The 22,453-nt window shown below is 40.6% G+C and overlaps 1 protein-coding gene across 1 annotated transcript in view; it reads right to left on the bottom strand.

The window, feature by feature from the left end:
* LOC106710707 overlaps window positions 1-22,453 on the bottom strand; it is a 98,961-nt gene that overhangs the window by 15,181 nt on the left and 61,327 nt on the right. Inside the window, exons 72-113 of the mRNA XM_014502850.2 lie at window positions 22,083-22,409; window positions 21,699-21,992; window positions 21,300-21,605; window positions 20,531-21,163; window positions 20,125-20,445; window positions 19,715-20,038; window positions 19,317-19,619; window positions 18,919-19,227; window positions 18,206-18,829; window positions 17,822-18,133; window positions 17,283-17,612; window positions 16,890-17,189; window positions 16,508-16,813; window positions 15,799-16,431; window positions 15,069-15,704; window positions 14,617-14,925; window positions 13,003-13,932; window positions 12,617-12,931; window positions 12,163-12,495; window positions 11,776-12,078; window positions 11,366-11,671; window positions 10,628-11,260; window positions 10,239-10,550; window positions 9,817-10,152; window positions 9,443-9,742; window positions 9,011-9,313; window positions 8,076-8,393; window positions 7,676-7,993; window positions 7,178-7,480; window positions 6,666-6,992; window positions 6,259-6,558; window positions 5,655-5,963; window positions 4,827-5,468; window positions 4,113-4,745; window positions 3,729-4,031; window positions 3,352-3,648; window positions 2,605-3,258; window positions 2,162-2,470; window positions 1,658-1,978; window positions 1,230-1,535; window positions 816-1,130; window positions 81-719 (exon numbers count right to left, since the gene is read on the bottom strand). Coding sequence (XP_014358336.2) covers window positions 81-719; window positions 816-1,130; window positions 1,230-1,535; window positions 1,658-1,978; window positions 2,162-2,470; window positions 2,605-3,258; window positions 3,352-3,648; window positions 3,729-4,031; window positions 4,113-4,745; window positions 4,827-5,468; window positions 5,655-5,963; window positions 6,259-6,558; window positions 6,666-6,992; window positions 7,178-7,480; window positions 7,676-7,993; window positions 8,076-8,393; window positions 9,011-9,313; window positions 9,443-9,742; window positions 9,817-10,152; window positions 10,239-10,550; window positions 10,628-11,260; window positions 11,366-11,671; window positions 11,776-12,078; window positions 12,163-12,495; window positions 12,617-12,931; window positions 13,003-13,932; window positions 14,617-14,925; window positions 15,069-15,704; window positions 15,799-16,431; window positions 16,508-16,813; window positions 16,890-17,189; window positions 17,283-17,612; window positions 17,822-18,133; window positions 18,206-18,829; window positions 18,919-19,227; window positions 19,317-19,619; window positions 19,715-20,038; window positions 20,125-20,445; window positions 20,531-21,163; window positions 21,300-21,605; window positions 21,699-21,992; window positions 22,083-22,409 — 16,632 coding nt within the window. The remainder of the gene's footprint in view (window positions 1-80; window positions 720-815; window positions 1,131-1,229; window positions 1,536-1,657; window positions 1,979-2,161; window positions 2,471-2,604; window positions 3,259-3,351; window positions 3,649-3,728; window positions 4,032-4,112; window positions 4,746-4,826; window positions 5,469-5,654; window positions 5,964-6,258; window positions 6,559-6,665; window positions 6,993-7,177; window positions 7,481-7,675; window positions 7,994-8,075; window positions 8,394-9,010; window positions 9,314-9,442; window positions 9,743-9,816; window positions 10,153-10,238; window positions 10,551-10,627; window positions 11,261-11,365; window positions 11,672-11,775; window positions 12,079-12,162; window positions 12,496-12,616; window positions 12,932-13,002; window positions 13,933-14,616; window positions 14,926-15,068; window positions 15,705-15,798; window positions 16,432-16,507; window positions 16,814-16,889; window positions 17,190-17,282; window positions 17,613-17,821; window positions 18,134-18,205; window positions 18,830-18,918; window positions 19,228-19,316; window positions 19,620-19,714; window positions 20,039-20,124; window positions 20,446-20,530; window positions 21,164-21,299; window positions 21,606-21,698; window positions 21,993-22,082; window positions 22,410-22,453) is intronic.

A 22,453-nucleotide genomic window follows, 5' to 3' on the forward strand; every position in this document is an offset into this window, starting at 1 on the left:
GAAAAAAATATTAATTGCATTAAAAGTATTGTAAGTACCATGCCTTTTTAAATTTAGCTAAAAGAAATTTATTGTCTTACCTTTTATAACACGGCAAATGTCATAAGGATTGCCGACATATCCATGTATGCAAATACATTTAGGTACATGATTCACCATTTGGCATTGGGCGTTCGTGCCGCATAAACCTGGACATGGGTCTTTACATTTGTTGTTTATACAGGCGAGATTATCGGAACAATCAGAATTAATTACGCACTCAGGTCTGCAACCTTCGTTGGGATCGCCAAAGTATCCAGAAACACATGTGCAGCTGGCGGCATTGTTGCGTTCCTGACATATCGCATTGGGTCCGCAGGGGTTCGGTGAGCATGGCTTGTCGGACTCCGATGGTAAATTCAAAGGTTTCTTAGGATAGCAACGATTAAACGGATCACCTTCGTAGTTTACTTCGCATATACATTGTGGCGAATGGCTAATGACTCTGCATATAGCATTAATACCACAAGCTCCGACACACGGATCTGCGCATCTGTTGTTAATACAAGATTTATCAAAGCTGCAGTCGCTATTCGATGCGCACTCTGGCCGGCAGTATGGAGGTGACCCAATGTAATCCGACTGACACGAACAAGATGGTGAATCGCCTACAGCTTTGCATATCGAATTAGGACCACAAGGTGAAGGTACACATGGAGTTTTTTTGGCTGGTATTTCATCTGTAAACAATTGGAATTAAGATAAATATTTTTTTAATGTTGTAAAGTTAAAAAAATAACTTAATATTTAGTAGAACTTATTTGATATAAATATACCTTGAACTTTAACTAAGCATTGTGTGAATGGGTCGCCGCTATAACCATTCGGACAGTAACAGAGTGCTTTGTGGTAGTGTACCCTGCATTCCGCATTCAAACCGCACGTTCCTAGGCAGGGGTCAATGCATTTCTGGTTTGAGCATGATTTCAGACTCGTGCAGTCGGAGTCCACCAAACACTCAGGCCTGCAAGAAGGTGGTACTCCCACGTATCCTATTAGACACGAGCACATCGCTTGTTCGTTGAGACTGCGACACGTGCTGTAAGGACCGCACGGTGACGGCTCGCAAGGGTTACGTCGCTCCGGTTGAACTGCAAAAAAAATATAATGCTTCAAAATATAGATAATTTGTTTAAAATTCTTAAATTTTTAATAAGATTTTTTAGTTGGCATATTACTTAAGGTTTTACCTGTGACGGGTGTACAAGAAAAGAAAGCATTTCCAGTTGTATTCGGTGGACAGAAGCACATAGGTAGATGATTATAAACTTCGCATTGCGCGCCCTGGCCGCAGAGGTTGTTGCAAGGATTGATGCATTTGTTATTAAAGCAAACCAGATTGAGTGCGCAGTCTGAATTGTGGGAGCATTCGGGGCGGCAACTCATGTAGGGGTTACCGTAGAAGTTCGCTTTACATGTACACAGTCCATTGTTACAGTCTGCGTTGGCTCCGCAAGGGTTTGGATTGCATTTGTCGTAGTTTTCAGGCACGTGTTCTGTAAGTTATTTTGAAAAATGAGTAAAATTTAATAATATCACATAACACAGAATTAAAAAATGAAAATGTCTAGCTAAGCAGCGAGACTTTATTTAGAATATAAGAGATAAGAAATTTTACCTATAACTTCTTTGACGTAACAGCTCTGGAATGGATTACCGGTGTAACCTTCCATACAGCTACATATAGCGGCGTGCTGGTTCACCTGGCATACTGTGTTTAGGCCGCACGAGCCGTGGCAAGGATCGCGACATCGCTGATTTATACATGCCATGGTGCCAGGACAATCTGAGTTCACAGTACACTCCGATCGGCAGTTTGGCGGGGTGCCGATAAAGTTTTCTATGCAAGTACACGTTGGCACTTTATTCACTGTTTGGCATAGAGAGTTCGGTCCGCATGGTGATGGGGAACACGGGTCTGTTTCTGGCGATGGTATGTCTATGAAAGAAATATTTCTTTTAGTGAAATATGTAATTTTATTGTAAAACATGAAGCAAAGCTTCGATCACTTTTGTTTGTACTTAAACGTTTGATAACAATTTAAATTGACAATAATTAACAGAATTTAAACTTTTTCATTTAAACGTGATAGTTGAACAGAATATAAAAATATCTACGTACCTCGAATAGGAGTGCATCTAATGAAAGGATCTCCTTCAAATTCTCGACTACAAGAACAAATAGGTGCATGGTTGATAACTCTGCATTCTGCGTTCTGTCCACACGCACCGATGCAGGGATCGATGCATTTCTGGTTAACGCAACTTTTTGATGATTCACACTCCGAGTTCACGATACACTCCGGTCTGCAACTTGGTGGAACGCCAAAGAATCCTGGGGCGCATGTGCATGAAACTAGTCCGTTGTTACTCTTGCATACAGAATTACTGCCACAAGGGTTAGGTGTACATGGATTTTTGGGCGTAGGTTCTGCAAGAAATGTTTAAAACATTTATATTTTGTAAACTGCACTTTACAATAACGTAAATACAGATGACTCTACTAATTATACACTTTTGCTAACATTGTAAATAATATTGGTGAAGCAACACAAGTTACAGTACCTGGTTCATTTATAATGATGTGACAATATTGATATGGATTGCCAGTGTACCCTGGTGCACAGTTGCAGGAAGGCAAATGATTTATAACTTGGCAAGTCGCCGTCGTGCCGCATACACCGGGGCACGGATCCTGGCACTTGTTGTTACGACAAGCCTTGTCGAACGGACAATCGTTATCCAAAACGCATTCGGGTCTACATGATTCATAGGGATTTCCAAAGTAGCCCTCATTGCAAACGCAGGCGGCGACGCCACTTCTTGAAACTTTACAACGCGAGTTCGGGCCGCAAGGTGATGGGTCACAAGGATCTGAAGGTATAACTTCGTGTATTTTTTGGATACAAGAAATGAAAGGGTCACCAGTGTAACCTTCTTCGCAAGAACACATAACGGTATGGAGGCGCACGGTGCATAATGCTTGTGAACCGCACGATCCTGGACAGGGATCTTTGCATTTGTAATTTATGCAGGCCTTGTCGAAAGAACAATCTTCACTTGTGGTACATTCGCGACGACAATTCGGCGGCGATCCTTCAAATGTCGCTTGACAGGCGCAAATCGGCGAGTCTTTGTTCGGCGCCGATGTACATATGCTGTGTGGTCCGCAAGGATTTGGTAGACAAGGATTGGTTGATGATTCTTCCACTACTTCAGCTGTAAATAGAGGTTTATTTAAAATAATACGAATTCTAAATGTTCCATAAGTAAATACTAATTATTGAAATGAGATTACTATGAATTATTTACCATAACAGTGATTAAATGGAGATCCCGTCAATTTAGGTGGACATGTGCATATAGGGTTGTGATTATGAACTTTACACTTCGCGTTATGTCCACATGAACCAGGGCAAGGATCTTGACACTTTCTATTAATGCACGCCAGTGATGGTGAACAGTCTGCGCTTTGGATACACTCTGGTCTACAATTAGGTGGATTTCCAATGTAACCCGTTATACAAGCACAAACAGCTTGGCCTTGCGCTTCTCTGCACACACTGTTTGGACCACACGGAGATGGTTCGCAGGGTCTTGTTACAGGTTCTAGAAAAACACATTAATTTAAATTTCTGTGTCCAAAAAAAATTGTAATAAAAATACTAAAAAGTAAACTTGTGACGTACTTTCTATTTTGATGCATCGCGAAAATGCATCCCCAGTCATGCCACTCGGACAACTGCACACGGCCACGTGATTGTAAACGTTGCATTCAGCATTTTCTCCGCACATATCGCGACAAGGATTCTTGCATTTGAATTGTATACACGCTTTGTCGATCGGGCAGTCGGTGCTTAGAACACACTCCGGTCGACAGCCGAAGTAAGGATCTCCGTTATAATCAGGCAGGCAAGTACAGACGCCGTTGTTACACAGTGCATTGGAGCCACACGGTGATGGATGGCAGGGATCAAGTTTTTCAATGACATCTAGAAAAGACAGAGGTAATTAATATTTTGAAGCAGTTCAATACAATCAGCTTTGCTATATAATATTCCCTATTATATTACCTGGTGGTTTAATGTGGCACGCAACAAATGGGTTGCCTTGGTAACCGACGGGACATGAACAGACAGGTCCATGGTTAATGACGTTGCACACAGCGTCAATACCGCACGAACCCTGGCATGGATTTATACACTTCATATTTATACAGGCCTTGTCGTTGCTACAGTCGGTATTTGTTACGCACTCTGGTTTGCAGTTTGGTGGACTTCCAAAGTATCCAATTTGACACGTGCACGAAGGTATACCGCCGACGTCACGACATTCAGCGTTTAATCCACATGGTGAAGGCACACAAGGGTTGATAGGTTCATTATCTTGATACTGTACTTCAACGACACGGTAGCAGATAGAGAAAGGATCTCCGGTAAATTGAGGTTTACAAGAACAGATAGGGTTGTGTTTGATGACTCTGCACTCTGTGTTTACTCCGCAGCCTCTTGGACATGGTGATATACATTTGAAGTTGTCGCAGGCTTTATCGAGAGGACATTCGGAACTCGTTAAGCATTCCGGTCGGCAGCTGGGCGGCGAGCCTAGATAACCACTCAAACAAGTGCATATCGCTAATCCATTTTTGTTGATGCATTGGCTGTTTGGACCACAAGGTGATGGATTACAGGGGTCGGTTTTATTTTCTGTAAAAGGTTATAAATATTTAATGAAATGCTCAGTAATCATAGATTTAATTTAAAATTTGTTCTATTTACTTGACTTACCGTAAATTTTGAATGTACAAATTCTATACGGATCTCCGTAGTGCTGCTCGAGGCAACTACAACTAGGTACATGGTTCACCACGTTGCATATTGCATTGATACCGCATGTACCGGGACAGGGGTCGTGGCATTTGTTTTGGTAACAGGCTAGATTTGGTGGACAATCAGAATTGATTAAGCATTCTGGCTTACAAGCCACGTAAGGATCTCCGAAATAACCCGGTTGACATGTACAGGAGCCGGCATTGTTTTGTTCTTTGCACTCGGCGTTAGTACCACATGGAGAGGGCACACAAGGTGTTGGCCGTTCCTCTATTGAGTAAGATACTTGTATGCTACAGTGTATAAAAGGATCTCCTGTGTATCCATTTTGACATACGCATATCGGCGTGTGACTCACAACTCTGCACTCTGAATTGACACCACAGGAGCCTACACAGGGGTCTTTGCACTTCTTATTTATACATGACATCGTGGACGTACATTCCGCGTTACTGGTACATTCAGGACGGCATTGAGGCGGTGCACCAATGAACTCTGGTAAGCATTTACATTCAGCCTTTTCGCCATTTTCTATACATTGTGAGTTCGGTCCGCAAGGTGAGGGTAGGCACGGATTAATTATAACAGGCGGTATCGCAGCTAAAAACAACAACAATTAAGTACGTTTACATTTGTTGAATTTGAAATTATTAGAAAAGAGTTATTGATACCAAGTATTTTAATATTTGTTAAGGAATGAAAAAATTCATAGATTTAATTGGTCGGCTTCTAGTTCAATAAAGCAATATAAGAAATTTACTAGAAACAAAATTAAAAAGTACTTACGGATCGGTTGGCAGACTGAGAAAGGATCTCCTGAATACCCTGATAAGCAACTGCACACTGGATTATGGTTTACGACAATGCAGTGTGTGTTTCTGCCGCAAGCTCCGGGGCAAGGGTCAATGCATTTTTGGTTTGAGCACGCTTCATTTAGTTTGCAATCCGAGCTGACTGTGCACTCGGGCCTACAGTTCGGTGGACTTCCTTTGTAACCTTGGACGCATACGCATACGGCGTGACCGTTCACTTCTCGGCACTGACTATATGGGCCACACGGTGACGGGTCGCATAAACTTAGTTTTTCTGGTGTTTCTAATAACAAGAAATAAAAAGAGTAAAGAAATAAAAATATCTTATAGTTGTAATACAAATAATAAAGACAACCTTTCACAATATACTACTCCGTTTGGCTACTGTTTATTATATAAATAATACTTTATATTAAAATGTTATTATAATAAATGAGGTAATTAACAACTTTTCAAACAACAACATTGCAAGATTTGATTCGCATTTTTGTAATATATCCATTTGTACATTAACATGTCTGATTGAAAATGCACCTATTATATTGAGATTTTGTCGTATGTAGAAGTCGATTACTTACCTATTACCTTAGTGCAATAGTACATCGGAGAACCTGTTGTTCCTGTTGGACAAGAACACATTGGTATATGGTTGATGACTTCACACAGAGCATCCGTGCCGCAAGTGTCCACGCATGGATTGTGACACTTATTCTTCATGCACGCTTTATCACGTGGACAATCCGAGTTGAGAACACATTCGGGTTTGCATCCAAAGTAGGGATCTCCGTGGTATTCTGGTAAACATGTGCAGACTCCGTTTTCACAGGCCGCGTTTGGACCACAAGGTGAAGGGTGGCAGGGGTCCAGTGGTTCAGTTTCTGAAAATAAAAAGTAATATATGAAAATATATCTGCCGTATTCATGATGTCGTCAAGAGAACAAATTGATGTTTAATAAATATATTCGTAAATCAAATATTATCTACCTAGTGGCATTGGATTACAGTTTGTAAAGGGATCACCGGTATAGCCTGGGACGCAAGAACAGATTGGCATATGATTGTTGACGTTGCACTGAGCGTTGTTACCACACGCTCCCGGGCAGGGGTCGGCGCACTTGTTGTTGATGCAGGCTGTCACCGCGCTGCACTCACTGTTCACTGTACATTCCGGTCTGCACCGAGGTGGTGTGCTAATGTAGTTCGGTAAACAAGTGCAACGAGCATTTCCTTTGTATTCCTGACACTGGGCGTTCGGACCGCATGGTGAAGGCACACAAGGATTGACATCTTGCGTTGAAACCGATACGACAGCTAAAAAAATTAATCTCATTATGTAATTTGTTATTATTAAGTGATCAAATGACATTTCAATTAAAATATTACTCAAATCACACCTTTTCCTTATTTTACTACTTTAATGTAATATGTAGTAATTAGTAAGTATTTTAAGTTAATAAGTACTGCTGAAATGCTCTAATAATGTTTAAAATACTTACATGGCATACAATATGTGAAAGGATCTCCAGTGAACTGCTCTTGACAAGAGCAGATCGGATTATGAGCTATCACTCTGCAGTTGGCATTTCGACCGCATTGGTTGACGCAAGGGTCTACGCATTTACGGTTTTTGCAGGCTTTGTCGCTGGCGCATTCGCTGTTAATGGTACATTCGGGGCGACAGTTTGGTGGATTGCCAATGAAATCAACCTGGCAACTGCAGACTGCTTGAGAATTAACTTCGCGGCACTGACTGTTTGGACCGCAGGGTGACGGCGTGCAAGGTGTAGATTTTTCGACTTCTAAAAAATATTAAGTTACACTTGTTATGTTTACTAATTAACTACTAATACTACTCATAATAAATAATAATAGAAAATTTTATTTATAGCAAATTCTAATATAAAAAATAATACGAAGAAAAATTTTACGAGTAACATAATGAACAAATTTAAATGAAATAAATACTAGGGGATGTGAATAATGTAAACACTAACCTTCGATTTGCTTGCAATACGAATAAGCAGCTCCAGTAAGTCCAGGTGGGCAATAACATGAAGGAAGATGGTTGATGACTTGACAAATTCCGTTGGGAGCGCAAATACCGGGGCAGGGATCTTTACATTTATTTTGAACGCAAGCTAATGTAGGGGTACAATCGCTGTTAATGACGCATTCCGGACGACAGCCCTCGTAAGGATTGCCGACGTAGGAATCGACGCACTTGCAAGATGCTGCCCCATTTCTTTCAGTGCAAATGGCGTTAAGTCCGCAAGGTGAAAGGTCGCACGGCGAACTGTATTCTATGACAGAATCTGAAAAAAGCAAATTAATCAGTACAACTGCGAATTTTCAATCCACAAATACTAAGATTAATTATATGAAATATCTAAATACCTTTAACAGGATTACACGAAATTAGTGGATCTCCAGTTTGGCCATAGGGACAGGAACATATTAGAGCGTGGCTGACAATCTTGCAATCAGCGTTGTAACCACAACTTCCGGGACAAGGATTTCTACATTTCTGGTTCACACACGCCATATTGGTTGGACATTCTGAATTACTATTGCACTCCGGGTGGCAGTTTGGTGGTGAGCCGATATACTCCGGTTGGCAGGTGCACGACGGGGACTCCCCGATGACTTTGCACGTGGAGTACGGACCACAAGGACTCGGTGTACATGGGTCTATCGGCGGAAGAGGCGCAGACACTGATAGACAAAAAGTCATATATTAAACACAGTGTTGTTAAATCACTTGACTTTGATTAATTTAACGCTTTTGCTTCTAAAAAGCTAACAATGAAACAGTAGTATAAGGAAGAGCAGTATCCTTAACTATTACATTTTACCTACCTCCACATCCACAGGTTTTTGTGAATAAAAAAAAATAGAGATAAAGAATGCTATATATAAAATCATATAGCATAAGAAATGTGTGCAAAAAAGAGTACAGACCAAGAGTCTATAGATGTCGTTTAAAATAAATAAAAACTATTAACATAACCATTTAGGAATTTATTTATTAGGTTTTAATAAAACCTGATAAATAAATTCCTAAATGGTTATGTTAATAGTTTTTATTTATTTATTTTAATAAAACCTAATAAATAAATTCCTAAATGGTTATGTTAATAGTTTTTATTTATTTATTTTAATAAAACCTAATAAATAAATTCCTAAATGGTTATGTTAATAGTTTTTATTTATTTATTAGGAATTGGGGTTAAATAATAGGGTTTGAATTTATTTATTAGGTTTTATTAAAATAAAAACTAATAAATAAATTCCTAAATGGCTTTTTTTATTAAATCAGGCAAATAACTTACTTATTGCAGTACAGCGTGTGAACGGATCTCCTGTGTACTGCGATGGACAAGAGCAAATTGGATTGTGGTTGATTACTTGACACCTTGCTCCGTAACCGCAGCTGCCCTTGCATGGATTTATACATTTTTGGTTATTGCAAGCCTCGTCCAGCGGACATTCTGCGCTTATTGTACATTCAGGCCTACAAGACGGTGGACTGCCGATGTATGCGGGCAGGCATGAACATATGGCTTGGTTATTGAACGGTCTGCACTGGCTGTTCGGTCCACAAGGACTAGGGTTGCAGGGTTGAACTTCAATAACTGAAAAGAGTAATATTACTAATTTATTTTGAATAACAAATAACGACAGTATACTAAGAGATTTTAATTTTTCTTTGGTTATTTTTATACGCCAATGTGTTGACTTCCTGATTTAATACAAACACGTACCTTGTATAGTATGACATTCGGTAAATGCATTTCCAGACATATTTTCTGGGCAGGTACAGATAGGAATATGATTATAGACCGTGCAAATTGCATTAAAAGCACAAGTGCCAGGACAAGGGTTCACGCATTTATTTCTAGAGCATACTTTGTCTAAAGCACAGTCCATGTTTGTCACACATTCTGGCTTACACCCTATGTATGGATCACCCCGATATTCGGGCATACAGGTGCATACTCCATTTGAACACAAAGCATTAAAACCACACGGTGATGGATTACACGGATCAGGGGGTAACTCATCTGGAACAATCAATTAAAAATTAAATTATGTATGTCAAATACATATCGTAAAATTTTATTATTTGGTAACCTACCGTTAATCTGTTCAATAACAACACAACGTGTGAATGGATCTCCCGTGTAGCCTTGAGAACACGTACAAGCAGGAAAATGATTGAACACAGAGCACACTGCATTTTGACCGCAACTTCCAGGGCAGGGATCTTTGCATTTCATGTTTAAGCATGCTTTATCTGAGGGGCAATCTTCATTTATGGCGCACTCTGGTCTGCAGTTTGGTGGCAAACCTTGGAACTCAGGCATGCAACTGCATGATGGGAATCCATTAATGTCTCGACAAAGGGCATTTTCACCACAGGGATTTGGTAAGCAAGGATCATTTTGAATTTCTGGGGTATGTTCTGCAATAACTAAAATAAAAATACAACAAAAAAAATTAAGTAACTCAGTCAATATTCCGAACCTAAACTTGAATCGATGAAAAATTAAAACTGACCGTGCTTATAACAACGTGTAAATGGATCTCCTGTAAACCCAGGGATACATGAGCAAATAGGGCTATGTGTTATGACCCTGCAATTAGAATTTGTTCCACAATGATTGGGGCAGGGATTTACACATTTAAGATTGACGCATGCTTTGTCTGATGGACACTCTGAGCTAATAGTACATTCTGGTCGACATCCTGGAGGAGAGCCTATATAACCAGGCATGCATGAACATGCACTTTGCCCGTTCGCTGGTCGACAGACGCTGTTTGGACCACATGGATTTGGTACACAAGGTGTCAAGGGTACTGGTGATGCTTCTGTAAATATGAAGAAAAGATAGTTATAGGTTAGTAATTAATCATAATTGCTAAAAGTCTAAGAAGTGAAAAGGTACCTTTTAGTACATTACATTGGCGATATGGATCTCCTGTGTATCCATTTGGACATGAGCAAGATGGTAAATGGTTCACAACTGTACATGTTGCTAAAAGTCCACAAGTTCCTGGACACGGATCTTGACATTTGTTACGAATACAAGCTTTGTTTTGTACGCAATCGGTGTTAATCGTACATTCTGGACGACAACCTTCATATGGGTTTCCGATATATTCAGGTAGACAACTACAAGATCCGACAGCATTTTGCTCTTTACATTCGGCGTTAGGGCCGCATGGCGATGGAGTACAAGGAGTCGTTTTTTCTACAATCGTTAACTCTTCACGTCTGCAGGTTGTGAACGGATCTCCCGTGTATCCGGAATCACAGAAGCACCTTGGCGAGTGACTAATCGTCTTACATTGTGCATTTACACCGCACGCCGATATACAAGGATCTTTACATTTTTGGTTTATACATGCTTGACTAGGAGGACATTCACTGTTAGAAGAACATTCTGGGCGGCAATAAGGAGGCGAACCAAAAAAGTTGGGCAGGCAGGCGCAGGAAGGGGATCCGGCCACTTCTTTACAAATTGCATTAAGGCCGCATGGGGATGGTGAACATGGTGTAACATCTGCCATGGATGTTCCTATAAGTGAAAAAGAAACATTTTATTTTTATTCCTTTATTAGTCATATAAAATACAAACATTTTTATGACTAATATACCTATGACTAAAAAAAATAACACTTACTGAACGGTATGCATCTGACGAAAGGATCTCCTGTGTATTTAGGTGGACAAGTACATATGGGGTTATGTTTAATAACTTCACATTTAGCTTCGACTCCACATGATCCTGAACATGGATTAATACATTTCTGGTTACTACAGGCTCTATTGTGCGGGCAGTCTGAGCTCACGACACACTCCGGACGACATGTGGGAGGGCTGCCCATGTATCCAGGTACGCAAGTACAAACGGCCTGCCCATTAACTTCTCTGCATTGACTGTTTGGTCCACAAGGCGAAGGATGGCAAGGGTTTGTTACAACTGGTACTAAAACAAAAAGAAAATTATTATTATACAGGTGTTATTTATAAAAAAAAATCTCAAACACAACAAAATTAAGAAAGCTACTTGTAATACACTATAATCCATACCTGAAATTGGATCACAACTATAGAAAGCGTTTCCAGTTTTTCCTTGAGGACAGCTGCACATAGGAACGTGATTAATAACTTCGCAAACAGCTGTTACAGCGCAAGTATTTTCACATGGGTCCACACACTTATTTCTAACACAGGCCTTGTCTTTTGGACAGTCAATGCTTAGAACACATTCTGGTCGGCACCCTACGTACGGATCTCCGTGATGCTCTTCAACGCATGTGCATAAACCATCATTGCAAATTGCGTTAGTTCCGCATGGAGATGGATTGCATTTATCTAGTACATCCGATGGCACTAAAATAAATAACATTTTAATGCGCATAAATTAATACAATGTTATTATTTTTTTGGCACTATAGATTCATAGATAAAACTTACTTGTTATTTTTGGATTGCAAACCGTAAACGCATCACCGGTGTACCCTTCTGGACAGTTACAAGTCGGTGTATGTCGGAAAACGGTACATAGTGCATTTATACCGCAAGAACCTTGGCAAGGATCTTGACACTTCTGATGGATACAAGCTTGAGAAGTGGGGCAGTCGGAGTTAAGTGTACACTCTGGTCGACAATTAGGTGGACTTCCTATATAATTTGGCATACATGTGCATGATGGTATGTCACCGACTTCTTGGCAAACAGAATTTGGACCGCAAGGTGATGGTAGACATGGATTTTTGTATGGTTCCAATTCAGCGTTGGCAACAGGAGCTAAATTGGACAAAAATTAAAACATACTTTTAGCTGTTTCAAAACATACTTAATATCATCGCGAGACACATAAATGCGGATATTTTAAATGAAATTATGTTACTAATAATTTTATACGTACGTGGCATTGGGTAGCATCGTGTGAATGGATCTCCAGTGTATCGTGTTACACAAGTGCAGATGGGCCTGTGGTTGATGACGCGACATTCTGTGTTCATTCCGCAAGCGTCGCGACAAGGATCTTCACATTTCTGATTAACGCATGCTTTATTTTTGGGACATTCCGTACTTATTGTACATTCTGGGTGGCATCCCGGTGGAGAGCCGATGTAATTAGGTAAGCAAGAACACACCGCTTGATTATTTATTTCCTGGCAACGGCTATTCGGACCACATGGTGAAGGTTGACAAACGTTTATAGGTTTATCTTCTATTTCTGTTAAAAGAAAGAGGCATTACTTTCGATCAAAAATATGATGTCAATTTTATATAAAAACCTTTATTTACCTTGCAGTGTGCAGTGTCTAAATGGGTCGCCAGTGTAGCTTCTTAAGCACGAGCACGATGGTGCATGGTTTACTACTTGACAAATAGCATTCAAACCGCACGCTCCTGGACATGGATCTTGACACTTATTCTGGAGACAAGCTTTGTTTGATGGACAATCGGTATTAATAATACATTCAGGACGACACCCATCGTAAGGATTTCCTATGAAATTTTCTATGCAGGTACAAGATCCGGCGCCATTAAATTCTTTACAAATGGCATTTGCTCCGCATGGGGACGGTTGACAAGGCGTCAAAATGTCTTGAATAATTTCTACCTTGTAACATTCACTGAATGGGTCTCCAGTGTAGTCTGGCAGACAGCCGCACGATGGTGAATGGCTAATGACATGGCATTTAGTATTGGATCCACACGTTCCCAAGCAAGGATCAACGCATTTCTCGTTTATACAAGCTTTAGTGGTTGGACATTCAGAATTACTAATGCACTCTGGTTTGCAATAAGGTGGTGATCCTACAAATCCATCAAGACAAGAACATGACGGTGAACCTAATGTTTCCTTGCATAATGAATTAGGACCACATGGTGAAGGTGTGCAGGGGTTAACGATTTCAGGTTTAAATTCTATCTTGACGCATCGTACAAAAGGATTGCCTGTGTAATGCGGGAGACATGAACAGATGGGGTTGTGATTTATCACTTGGCACTTCGCATCTACGCCACATGCGCCTTGACATGGTTTTATACATTTTCTATTGCTGCAAGCTTCATCAGGTGAACAATCAGTGCTTAGTACACATTCAGGTCTGCATGAAGGGGGGCTGCCGATAAACCCAACTAGACATGAGCACACAGCTTGCCCATTTACTTCCCTGCACTGACTGTTTGGTCCACAAGGATTTGGATCACATGGCCGCACTTTTTCAACTAAAATTTAAAAAAATCTTATCTCACTAATGTTATACATGTGAAAGTTTAGATGTATGGATGAATGTTTGTTAGGATCTCCAGAACGGCTCAACTAATCTCGATGAATGGATTTGGCATGGATGTAGACTATAGTCTGCATTGGCCACTAATATTTTTTTTAATTCAGCGCGGACGGAGTCACTGGCGACAGCTAGTATGGGATAAAGTAAAAGTCAGTTGCTAAATATTATGTTTAAGGCGTAGTAGTTTTGTTCTTGCAGAGTGACAAGTACGCAGATAATATCGACGCGACGCCCCCACCGAATAACCCCGTAATAAAATCAAATTTTTCAGGAGAAGCAAAAAACTGTATTTTTTTAATAACTTCATCAATAATTATTGTACAAGAATCTTTTAGATACCAAAACAAAGCTAATTTTTATAGCTACATTGCATTTAATTTTCATTCATGTATTCCGGGCGTATTCTGTGCAATGAAGGAAAAATATTAATACCGGAAATAAAAAAAAAAACTGTTTCAATAATGACTTTTTATCTCCGTAATTAACATTAAGGAAAATTAAAAAAATTCACAACGTGTAATAGGACCTTTAGATGCCGAATTCGACGGAAAAGTAAAAACCCGGTAAGAGTGCATTACAGGATTATTCGATGAAGGCGTCGATATGAAAAAATCCTTACCTTCAATTTGAGTACACAAAACGAAAGCGTTGCCCACCATGCGCTCTGGGCATCTACACATAGGCACGTGGTTGATGACTTCGCAAATTGCGTTGGCCGCGCACACGCCGCTGTTACACGGATTAACGCATTTGTTTTTATGACACGTTTTGTCCTGTGGGCAATCTGAGCTAAGGACACATTCTGGACGACAATCAAATGATGGTCCCATTTGGTATCCAGAAGGACAAGAACATTGCCCATTGTCACAAATAGCGTTTGCGCCACAGGGGGTTGGATTACACAAGTCGATTTCGACCTGTGAAATTTCTGGAATAAAGGAAGTTTAATTTAAAGTTGTTTAACTATTAGCAAAATTGAATTGAGTACATAGAAGCCGCACACCCAGTGCAGTTGTAGGAATTCAAATACATTCTTATACATAGTATACATTATGCGGAAATCAATTTTACCTTTTAATTTGCACTCAACGAATGCATCTCCGGCATAATTATCCAAACAGGTGCATATTGGCATATGGTTTTTCACAATGCATTGAGCATTTAGTCCACAAGAACCGGGACAAGGATCTCTACATTTTTGGTTTATGCAAGCCATGTTGCTGGGACAGTCTGGGTTTATTAAACACTCCGGACGACAGCCTGGCGGTGAACCGATGTAGTTAGGTAGACAAACGCAGGATGGAATATTTCCGACTTCTTTGCACTCACTATATGGTCCACAAGGTGATGGTATGCATGGATGTTTCGGATGTTCAACTTCTGATGGCGCGTTTATAATCATTGGATAGCATCGACTGAACGGATCACCCGTGTAGTGTTCTATGCAAGTACATATCGGACTGTGATTTATGACTTGACATTTAGTACTTTGTCCGCATTGTCCTACACAAGGGTCGATACATTTTTGTGATACACAGGCTTTATTAGTTGGGCACTCCGCACTGACAACGCATTCAGGTCTACAGTTTGGTGGACTGCCTTCAAAATCTTTCAAACACTTGCAAAGAGCCTGTTCATTTATCACCTTGCATTCACTATTCGGACCGCATGGAGAAGGACTGCAGGGATTTGATTGTTCCTTAATTTCTGAAAAACAATAATTTTTTTTAATAAACACACAATATATATATATATATATATATATATATATAAAGATGTGACTGATAAGATATTAACTAACCTTGAATAATGACACAATTTTGGAATGGATTACCGGTGTATCCTCGAAGACAAGAGCACATAGGAGAATGATTTATGGTATGACATTCTGCGTTAGATCCGCATGTACCAGGACAAGGGTCTTGACATTTGTTCTGCTGGCACACCTTGTCCGAGGGACAATCTGTATTAACACTACATTCAGGGCGACAGCCTTCATAAGGATTTCCGAAATAGCCAGGAGAACATACGCATGAGCCAATGTTATTCTTTTCTTTACAGATAGCGTTACTACCACAAGGGGATGGAGTGCACGGTGATAAGATTTCTGGAGTGAATTTACTCTCAATGCAATTTACAAACGGATCTCCTGTGTATCCAGGCAGGCATATACAATTCGGCGTATGACTTACAACTCTACATTGTGCATTTGAGCCGCATGCACCTTGGCATGGGTCTGCGCATTTATTTTTAATGCAAGCCATATGGTTCAGACACTCGCTATTACTGGTGCATTCTGGCCTACAATTTGGCGGTACTCCGATAAATTCAGGCATACAAGAGCAGGAAGGTGAATCTTTCAGAGTGTGACAAATGGAGTTCGGTCCACACGGTGACGGTTCACAAGGATTAATTTGAGGTGGTGATTCTAGAGCTGAAATGAAATACACAATATTATATTATATTGTAGCATTACAAAAAAAAGAATGTGAACATGAAGACAAACTTACGTCTTGGAATACATCTACTAAATGGATCGCCTGTGAAATCATTAGGGCATGAGCATATTGGATTGTGGTTTACAACTTCACAATGAGCGTTGACTCCGCATGATCCTGTGCAGGGATTGGTGCATTTATAGTTACTGCATGCTTTGTCGAGCGGGCATTCAGAGCTTGTGGTACATTCCGGTCTACATGTTGGTGGGTTTCCTGAATATCCAGGTATACATGAGCATACCGCTACGTTGTTAATTTCACGACATTGGCTATTCGGTCCACAGGGTGTCGGATTACAAGGGTTGGTAGGCAATGGAGCTGAAATAAAATTATTTGGTCAGGGTATTCCAAAAAGTATACTTACACATTTTTATTGATTTTACTAAATGATTACCTTGGATTTTATTACAGGAAACAAATGAGTTTCCAGTATGTCCTATAGGGCAACTACACATCGGTACATGATTTATGACTTCACAAATCGCATTTGACCCACACGTATCGGGACACGGATTAACACATTTCTTATTTACACATATAAGACTCCTTTCACAATCTGAGCTGACTGTACATTCTGGCCGACAACCAATATATGGATCCCCGTGATATTCTGGCAGGCAAAAGCATTGTCCATTATCACAATTAGTGTTCGAACCACAAGGAGACGGGTTACACAGGTCGGTGACGATGGGGTCTGAAAATTAAAATATAATGTTTACACATTATACTGAGTTTACCATGAGGCAAGGAGGATTTAAAGTACTTAAAGGAACGAAATGTTGCCTACCTTCTAACGGCTTGATTTTACAAACAGTGAATGGATCCCCTTTATAGCCTTCTAGGCATGTGCATACGGCTACATGTTTAAATACTGAGCACTGAGCGTTTTGACCACAAGACCCAGGACAGGGATCGGTACATTTTTCATTAATACATGCCAACGAACTGACACAGTCTTGATTTGTCACGCATTCGGGTCTGCAATTTGGTGGACTTCCAAAGTAACCAGGGGAACATGAACATGTCGCTTGACCTCCGAAATTTTTACATATAGCGTGCATTCCACAAGGGGATGGAACACATGGGTCTCTTGTTTCATCGATGACAGGTTGAGAAGCTAAACAATCAATACATATACCATATAAGTATAATGTAGTAATACTAGTACATTTTATCATGAAATTCCACTGCCGTAACGTAACGATTGTGTAAATGTATATATTTGTTTCTGTTTTTCCAAAGAGAATGAAAATGGAAGACATTAAATTTTGTATAAGTTTTTAGGCAGTGGAAACTCACAGTGAAATAATTAAAGGGATTATTTACTTGGTTTTAAGTAGCATCTTGTGAACGGATCGCCTGTAAATCCTGAAACGCAACTGCAAATGGGATTGTGATTAAATACCCGACATTCAGCCTTTTGTCCACATGGGCCAGGGCAAGGATTTATACACTTATGGTTAACACAAGCCTTGTCCGTAGCACAATCTGAGTTTAGAAGACACTCGGGCTTGCATAAGGGTGGTTGTCCGATATAGTCAGGCAAACAGCTGCAAGTAGCTTGATCGTTAACAACACGGCATTGGCTGTTGGGTCCACAAGGACTAGGAGAACAAACATTTACCGGAGTAGGCGCATCTGGAAAGTCGAAAACTCAATTAAAAACAATCATCTCATGATTTGTGAAAACATGACTGAAAATTTACTTACCTAGCATAAGGTGGCATCGTCGGAACGGATCTCCAGTGTACCCAACGTTGCATGTACAAGTAGGTGCGTGATTTATCGTGTTACATTCCGCAAATAGTCCGCATGTTCCCGGACATGGGTCTTGACATTTATTACCAATACATGCTCTATCACCAGGGCAATCTGAATTGCTCACACACTCTGGTCTACAACCCTCATATGGGTTTCCAAAGTAACCTTCATTGCAAGTGCACGAACCGACTTTATTTTGTTCTTTACAAATAGCATTTGGTCCACATGGAGAAGGTTGACACGGTGTTAAAATTTCAACAGCTGATCGTAGAACGCATTGAGTAAACGGATCGCCTTCATATCCTTGAGGACAGATACACATCGCGGAATGGCTCACAACACGACATTCTGCATTTGCGCCGCATGCTCTTGTACACGGGTCTTTACATTTTTGATTGACACAAGCTAAATGAGTGGAACATTCACTGTTGCTTATGCACTCTGGTTTACAATATGGAGGCTGTCCTTTGTATTCGGGCATACAGGTGCACGATGGGCTTTCATTTATTTCTTTGCAGATAGAATTTGGACCACACGGTGACGGCGTGCATGGGTTGATGACTTGCGGTACGCCTATAAAATAGTAATAAATTAGTAGTTGTAGCCGTACTTGTTAGTATATTCATTTTTTGGCTATTTGATTTAATAAAGATTTAACTCACTTGTAATGTATGTACAAGCCACAAATGGATCTCCAGAAAATCCCAATGGACAGGTACAGATGGGATTGTGATTGATGACTTCACAAGTAGCTCTCAGACCACATGCTCCGATGCATGGGTTGACACACTTCTGATTCGTACATGCTTGGTTTTGTTGGCATTCTGCACTAACAACACATTCCGGTCTACAAGCTGGAGGTGAACCAAGATATGTTGGCAGGCACGAACAAACTGCTTGATTATTTATTTCTCTACATTGGCTGTTAGGACCACAAATTGCTGTGTTGCAAGGATTTTCAGATTGTTGTACTGTAAAAAAATAACACCCATGTTATTCAATCGATTTCCTGTATAATGAATAAAGAATATTATAATATTTAAATATTGTAAATAATTACCTCTGATAGGATTACATATAACGAAAGCATTTCCTGTGAATCCGATGTTGCAACTACACATTGGTATGTGATTGACTATCTGACAATTTGCGTTTTGACCACAAGCACCAACGCACGGATCTACACATTTTCTTTGTATACAAGCTTTGTCCTTGTCGCAATCCGTACTGAATACACACTCCGGTCGACAGTTGAAGTATGGGTCACCGTGATACTCAGGTAAACATTGACATTGTCCATTGATGCATTCTGCATTAGAGCCACAGTGAACATTAGTGCATGTGTCAACAGTGCTTGCTTCTTCTGCAAATACGAAAATAAAACACATATTCATATTTAACACTTATAACAATTAGAATATTTTGTTAATAGACAAAAAGCTCAAAGACTAGTTTTACCTTCAAGAGGCTTCAGTCTGCAACTTGTGAATGGGTCGCCTATATAACCTTCAATGCATGTGCATATTGGTATGTGATTTAGCACACTGCAGGAAGCTGATAAACCACATGAACCGGGACATGGATCCTTACATTTTGATTTTATGCAAGCTCTGTCGCTCGGACAATCAGAATGTATCGTACACTCCGGCCTACAGTTGGGCGGGCTACCTACGAAGCCCGCTAAACACGAGCAAGAGGGACTATTTCCAATATTTCGACATTCAGAGTTTGGTCCACAAGGAGACGGGTGGCACGGTATATTTGTAGCTAGTGGAGGTTCGTCTAAAATTGTTGTATAAAATAAGTTATGTTGATATATTATAATACATTAAATATTGGGTTTTGGTTATGTATTTAAATATACTTACATCTTATTGGAGTGCACATCGTGAACGGATCTCCTGTGTATGAATTCTTACACGAACATATTGGACTGTGGTTAATGATTTTGCAGTCGGTGTTCAGGCCGCACGGCTTCGGACATGGGTTAATACATTTATTATTGACACAAGCCTTGTCGTGACCACATTCGGAGCTCGTGACGCACTCTGGTCGGCAGTTAGGTGGGGTGCCGACATAGTCTTCTAAGCAAGAGCATACGGCTTGACCTTTCTTTGCCTTACACTGGCTATTGGGGCCGCACGGTGAAGGGTAGCACGCATCGAGAGGTTTGGATATCGGTCTTGGTTCTGTAAAGACAATATATACAGATAACATACTTCATATAACATTCTCTACATGGCTAGGCTCTTTTGGATATTAACTATGTCTCACCTTCATAAGTACAATACTTGAATGGATCACCAGTGTATCCATCGATACAAGTGCACAGAGATGCGTGGTTGACCACTTGGCAGACGGCGTTGTTACCGCAGCTACCGGGACAGGGGTCGACGCACTTACTATTAACGCAGGCGAGATTAGATGCACAGTCGGTGTTCACAACGCATTCTGGCCGACAACTTTCGTATGGGTTACCGATGTGGTTCTCAATACAGCTGCAGGAACCCGCGTTATTTTTTTCCTTGCAAATAGCGTTGGCACCGCAAGGCGATGGCGAGCAAGGGCTCGTTGTAGGTTCGGTTCGTAAAGGTTCAGGCACGCAGCCGAAGAACGGATCTCCAGTAAAGCCGTAAGAACAGAAGCAGATCGGCGAATGACTAACAACTTTACATTCAGCGTTAGCACCGCAAGTGCCCTCGCATGGGTTCTTACATTTCATGTTAACGCATGACAATTGAGTTGGGCACTCTTCGTTGCTGCTACATTCTGGTCTGCAATATGGTGGTTGACCGCTATAGCCTTCTAGACATGTACACGTCGGTACTTCATTGACATCCTTACATAATGAGTAAGGCCCGCAAGGTGATGGAGTACAAACATTTATGGGTTCAGGTAACTTTTCAGCTGTAAGAAAAATGGGTCACATCATAAAAATATCCAGTAAAAAAATCACCATAAACATAAACAGAATCGGGAGCGATAGCTAGTTTTCATAAAGGAAAATAATAAATAATGCATTGAAGGAAAGTTTAATACTCACGGAGTCGGAAGCACCGTGAAAATGGATCGCCAGAGTACGACATAGGACATGTGCAAATAGGATTGTGGTTAACCACTTTGCATTCGGCGTTTTGTCCGCATGCGCCGATGCAAGGGTTGATGCAGCGCTGGTTGCTGCATGCTTGGTCGAGGGCGCACTCCGCGCTGATGGTGCACTCGGGCCGGCAAGTTGGCGGCGCGCCGATGTTGTTGGGAGCACACGAACACGCTGCTTGGCCATTCACATTCCTGCACTGGCTGTTAGGTCCGCAAGGAGATGGCTGACACGGATTTATATGGATGGGATCTAAAATTAAAACGTGATGGTATTAAAATACTTTAAGAACAATATAATGTAGTAATTTGGAAATAATATCCTTTTTTTTTAAAAAAAACTTACCCGTAATTGGACGACATTCTATAAAAGCATTGCCTGTCATACGTTCAGGACAACTACACATCGGAATATGATTAACGACATTACAGGCGGCGGTAGCTGCACACGTTCCGGGACAAGGATCGACACATTTGTTTCTGATGCAGGCTTTATTACGATCACACTCAGTACTTTGGGAGCATTCAGGTCGGCAGCCGCTATACGGGTCTCCTTGGAATTCAGGCAGGCAAGTGCAAATTCCTTTCAAGCATTCCGCATTTGGACCGCACGGCGATGGATTGCATGGTTCGATTTCGTCTAAAAATAAATTAAATACATAACAGTAGTAATAAAGTTTAACAAAATAACATACCCAAAAAAACTAAAATATTTTATATTTATAATTACCTTTTTGTTTCACAACTGTGCATTGAGTGAAAGCGTTACCCGTAAAACCTTCGTTACAAGTACAGACGGCTACATGTTTCATAACATGACAATTTGCATTGATTCCACAAGAGCCTTTGCATGGATCGGTACACTTTTGGTTGATGCAGGCAAGATTACTTGCACAATCTTCGTTTATTGTGCACTCCGGTCGGCAGTTTGGCGGACTTCCTTCGAAGCCAGGTAAACATGAACATGTCGGTACTCCTCGTAAATTCTGACATTGAGCGTTGAAACCACAGGGAGAAGGTACGCAAGGATCTGATTCAGATACTGCCGAAATTGGGCCTAAAAGTGTAATCGTGTGTTAGTAAAAAGTTACAAATTTTAAA

The sequence above is a fragment of the Papilio machaon genome, chromosome 4 (genome assembly GCF_912999745.1).
Source record: "Papilio machaon chromosome 4, ilPapMach1.1, whole genome shotgun sequence".
Lineage (NCBI taxonomy): Eukaryota > Metazoa > Arthropoda > Insecta > Lepidoptera > Papilionidae > Papilio > Papilio machaon.